Source organism: Quercus lobata, chromosome 2, assembly GCF_001633185.2.
Source record: "Quercus lobata isolate SW786 chromosome 2, ValleyOak3.0 Primary Assembly, whole genome shotgun sequence".
Taxonomy (NCBI): Eukaryota; Viridiplantae; Streptophyta; class Magnoliopsida; order Fagales; family Fagaceae; genus Quercus; species Quercus lobata.
In genome coordinates, this window is record NC_044905.1 from 30,007,222 (window position 1) to 30,012,139 (window position 4,918).

Genomic DNA, 4,918 nt, shown 5'->3' on the forward strand with positions numbered 1-4,918 from the left:
GTTTAATAAATATCGATAGATCAACAGGTATCGAGGAGGTATCGGGACCTATAGATTTTGCTTTTCTTGAGTAGTTCTTGAGTAATCTTCATGTCTTCAATGTAAACACTTATAATAATCATCTTGAACCTACTTGAATTTACCCAAATACAAGTAAAGTGCGTTTTGTCATAGGATGTGCCAATTACATAAAATATGAACCTAACAATGACTTAAGTAAACAATCATGCTTGGTGACAAAATAAGTAAGCTTTCATTGAAATATACGAAGGAAAAGCCCCGAACCTCCCACCACCTTTATTTCTACCAAGCTTATTTCTATAAAAATTTGGATGGTTACATTACCTGATTCTGATTCAAATGAAACGTCAACACCTTATAAGAGAGAAAAGGATGACTAATTCTAATCTAATACTTCATATGATACCATGGACCTGTTATGTCCAAAGGCCAAATGGCAAATAATTCTGAAGTAGTTGAAAATTTTTGAATTTGAATAGATTTCTAGTAAAATTATGCAGTAAATTTGGATGAGGATTAGGATTTAATTTCAATTTATATTTAAATTTAAATAGGAGTCGGATCCTATGTTTTAGGACTTGGTTGTGATGGAGCTTATCTCCATACTACTATTTATGTACGTAGGAATTATGGATGAAGTAAGCAGAAAATTAACCAAAAAATGTCTATTTCCTCTCTCAAGTTTAGGAGATTAGTCATCTCGAATTAACTATACTATCTTTCAATTATCTCAATTCACAACATTTGTTATTTAGAGCCAACCACCACCATCTTCCTCAGCCACCCACCAAAAAAGAAAAAAAAAAGGCAAAACAACAACAGATCTACAAGCCCCAAACAACCCGTTCCATCAAGAGTCCAACCTGTCAACCAGTAATCATACCACCTCCAACTTGCTTTTTATTAGCCCATGCCCCCCAAATAGCTCCTAACCTAGTCAAATCGAAAACCGCACACACTAGTCCCCACAACCCACACCCAAAAAAAAAAAAAATGAAAATTCAGATTTTGCATCAAGCTCAAGGTAAATCATGTCTAGCCTATATCAAATCTTCAATCCTAAAGAACAACGAACAATGTCAAAGCATGTTAACTATATGTTAGAGATTGTCAAGGACATGTCCAAAAGCATAGCAAGGATGCAAGATTTTTGGGATCAAATGATAGAGGTCTTCGATAAACAATCCAATATACTTTTAGAACTCAAAGAACAATCAAAAGATCAAGGATCCCATGAAATTTCGGAGAATCAAAGTGATGTGCTCCAAGCATCATCAACAATTCAAGAAAGTAATACGTTGGAGGGTGCACTTTCTATAAAAATTGAGTTTGAAGATCAAAGGTTCATTGAAGTGGAAAACATTGATCAAAGGGATCTTTTCACGAATTCAAATAAGCCGATCTCAATCCCACTCACTGAATTCGTCATTTCTGACGAGTTCAAGGGTATGAAAAGCAAGATATTTTGTTTCTAGTGCTCACAAAAATGGTTAAAGAATTGGTGCAAGTCTCCATGGTCATAATTTTCCTTCAACACTTCAAAATTCGAGGCCAAGTATTCTCCAACCAATGTGAACAAGCGTTAATTTCTATGTTGCAGAATCTTGAGGACAAGATTCATCCAAAGGGGAAGGGAATGTTGTGTCCCAAGGCCAAATGGCAAATAATTTTGAAGTAATTGAAAAAGTTTGAATTTGAATAGAATTCTAATAAAATTATGATGTAGATTAGGATGAGGATTAGGATTTAATTTCAATTTGTATTTAAATTTAAATAGAAGTTGGATCCTATGTTTTAGGACTTGGTTGTAATGAAACTTATCTCCTCACTAGTACTTATGTACGTAGGAATTATGAATGAAGTAAGCAAAAAATTAACCAAAAAATATATATTTTCTCTCTCAAGTTCAGAAGATTAGTCATCTCAAATTGACTATACTATCTTTCAATTATCTCAATTCACAATATTACCAGCCACAAATGTCCTTAACAAATTAATTGAACACAAATTTAAACACTCAAAAGCCAAACCAACGTCAAAATCCCATTTGCACAAAATCAACAAGACTTTGGTAGCTTTTTTGTATGCATGTGTTTAATAACGTACATGCCGCATTCATACAAGACTTTGGTAGCTTTAAATCAAAGTAAGTAACACGAAAACTATTGGTATTTGGATCATCCTAAACTTTAAAACTTAAAACCAGCCACAAAAGCTTTCAAATATGCAAACGTGTCCAAAATTGAACTTATTCCCACGTGGCTATTATCTAAAGGTACAAAATCCAACCATCTCGTACACCACACATCATCCCAAGGCTTACAACAAAAGACCCAAATTTCCAAACTAGATAAAATCCTTCATCACATCCACACAACACAAATTTCCCTCCTTAAAAACCTTAACCATCCCCCATTGCATAACTAGAAAATTCATTTGCATATCACCCCCAAAAAAAGCAAAATTCATCCAACGGCCCAAAATGGGTTGCACCACTTCCAAGCCCAATCAAATCAAGGCAACCGTCGATGTGTACCGACCAGCTCCCACGAGCTTTGCAGTCTTCGACATCAACGCCATCCAAGAGCCCTGGCTCATGATCGACCATAAGCCTCAGGAGCTCCAAGAAAAAGAAGATAAGCCCTCGCACGTGCCAGTCCCTATTCTCGAAAAGCTTCACACGCTCGAAAAATCCGACTCCCCTCTCTCCTGGGACGAAGTCAGCAAATCCGTATTGTCGGACCTCAAGCCCAAACCCGAGCCCAACACTAAACCCGTTTTCACGTCAGCAAAAGCTGAACCGGCTCCACCCAATAAGAACGCGCCACGTAAGAGCATGTCTTTTCACACGGTGGAAGAACTCGACGCCAAGGCGAAGAAGAAGCTAACAACTCCTAATAATAAACCGGTCGAGTTGAGAAAGACCGAGTCGATGCGGGCTGAGTCGACCCGGACGGAGTGGACTCAGACCGAGTCGGTGAGTTTGAGGTCTGTGAAGGAGAATATATTCGTGGTGAGGGATAGGATGGAGAGAGAAAGAGAAGGGAAAGTGGCGAGTTTCAATAAGTGGGACCCACTGAGCGAGTTCCCAGAGAAGTGTCCCAAAAACGGTGGGGCCGACTCGGTGGTTCTCTACACGACGTCGTTGCGAGGAGTTCGTCGCACGTACGAGGAGTGTAACCGTGCGAGGACGATTTTCGAAACTCACCGAGTCGTGTTTGACGAGCGAGACGTGTCGTTACACTCCGAGTTTAGGACCGAGTTGAAGGAGTTGCTGGGCGAGTCTGACTCGGTGAGTGTGCCGAGGGTGTTTGTGAAGGGAAGGTATATTGGGGGAGTGGAGGAATTGGTTGAGTTAAACGAGTCGGGTCGACTCGGGAAGATACTGAGTTACGCACGTGTGGAGAGAGGGGTGGGGAGGCAAGCGTGTGAGGGGTGTGGGGGTATGAGGTTTGTGCCGTGTTTGGAGTGTAGTGGGAGTTGTAAGGTTTTGAAGAATGGGGATAAGGAGAGGTGTGAGAAATGTAATGAGAATGGGTTAGTGCAATGTCCAGCTTGTAATTAGAAGAGAGTTGGTGGGTTGATTGTAATGGGACGTGACGTAAAGTCGAATGTCTTAAATTTCATCTGTCACATTATATATATATATGTGGAGTTTTTGGAATATCTTATGAGTAAGGAGTAGAATAGTTTAGCTAAGGGTTGGAACATTGTCTTTATATCCAAAATATTTACATAGGGTTTGATTTTAGTTTTTGAAAAAGAAAATATGAAAAATCAAAATCGTAAAAAATTTGAGAAATTAGGGTTTTAGTGGGTATTGTAGGTTGTAACTATTGTTACTAACGTATAAGGAATGGGTTATGACTAGAAAATTGTTGATGTTTGCAGTGTAATTTAACGATGACCAGCTCGAATTTATGAATGGGCTTGGCAAAGATATTAGGGTACTCTAGGAAGTTAAAAGCTGAAGTTTCTTCCCTGTTGGCTATGTATTTTCACGCATTTGTGGGTTATTTAACTTTGATGTGTGTGTTTAGAACTTCTAATAAAATGTATACTTGTTGATGTCTCTATTTTCTTTGTAAGTTACTCAACTAATATCTTATCTTATCTTCTTTGTTGATGTCTTTATTTTCTTTGTAAGTTACTTAACTAATATCTTATCTTATCTTCTTCATTGAAAATATCAAGAGGCCTTTATTGAGCTAGAAAGTTCTTAGCTACTGGAGGAAATATAATACCTTAAAACTCATCATTTAGAGAAAAAGAAGATGACAACAATTCAAGAAACATATTTACATTATGTGGTGAATCATGCTTGTGCAATGCATGGCTTAATTAAAAATTATAGGTAAATTAATTAAAATTATATTAGTAATTAGTAAGCAAGTTGAAATTTTAATAAAGTTTTATCGAAAATAAATTAAAAATTTTAATGAGTCAATGACAAAAAAGAAAAAGAAAAAGGATGTACTATATACATGTATCAAATCACTTGGCACACGCACATTACGTGGAGTGTAAATTTTACCATTTTAAAACATAAAATTATGAAATATAACTGAATTAACTAAAATTAATATTAATTTTTTATTTAAATTATTTAAAATTTTTCATAATAAAATTCTAAGGTCCTGTTTGATTGTGTGGTTCAAACACATATTTTCACATTTTAAACAACTTTACACATATTTCAACACATTTTTTTACCCACACATATATTAAAAAACACTCAAAAAACATTACTCAAACTCCTCCAACAAACGGGTCCTAAATTTCTTAAAACTAAGGTTATAGAGTTTTATGTAGACTAAATTACTAGTACTTTTGATAACAAAATTTTAGTTCAATAGAATTTTATATTTTTTGAAACTTTTAGGTAATAGAGCTTTTT

General features: G+C 36.1%; 1 protein-coding gene across 1 annotated transcript; it reads left to right on the plus strand.

Moving 5' to 3' along the window:
* The first annotated feature begins 2,157 nt into the window (after positions 1-2,157).
* Positions 2,158-4,093, plus strand: LOC115975262 (glutaredoxin domain-containing cysteine-rich protein CG31559). The gene has a single exon (XM_031095973.1). It carries the CDS (start codon positions 2,504-2,506, stop codon positions 3,584-3,586), a length of 1,083 nt encoding a protein of 360 aa, XP_030951833.1. The 5' UTR covers positions 2,158-2,503; the 3' UTR covers positions 3,587-4,093.
* The last annotated feature ends 825 nt before the right edge of the window (positions 4,094-4,918 follow it).

Coding starts and splice junctions, on each gene's coding strand:
- LOC115975262 (XM_031095973.1), top strand. CDS start 2,504: ATGGGTTGCACCACTTCCAAGCCCAATCAAATCAAGGCAACCGTCGAT.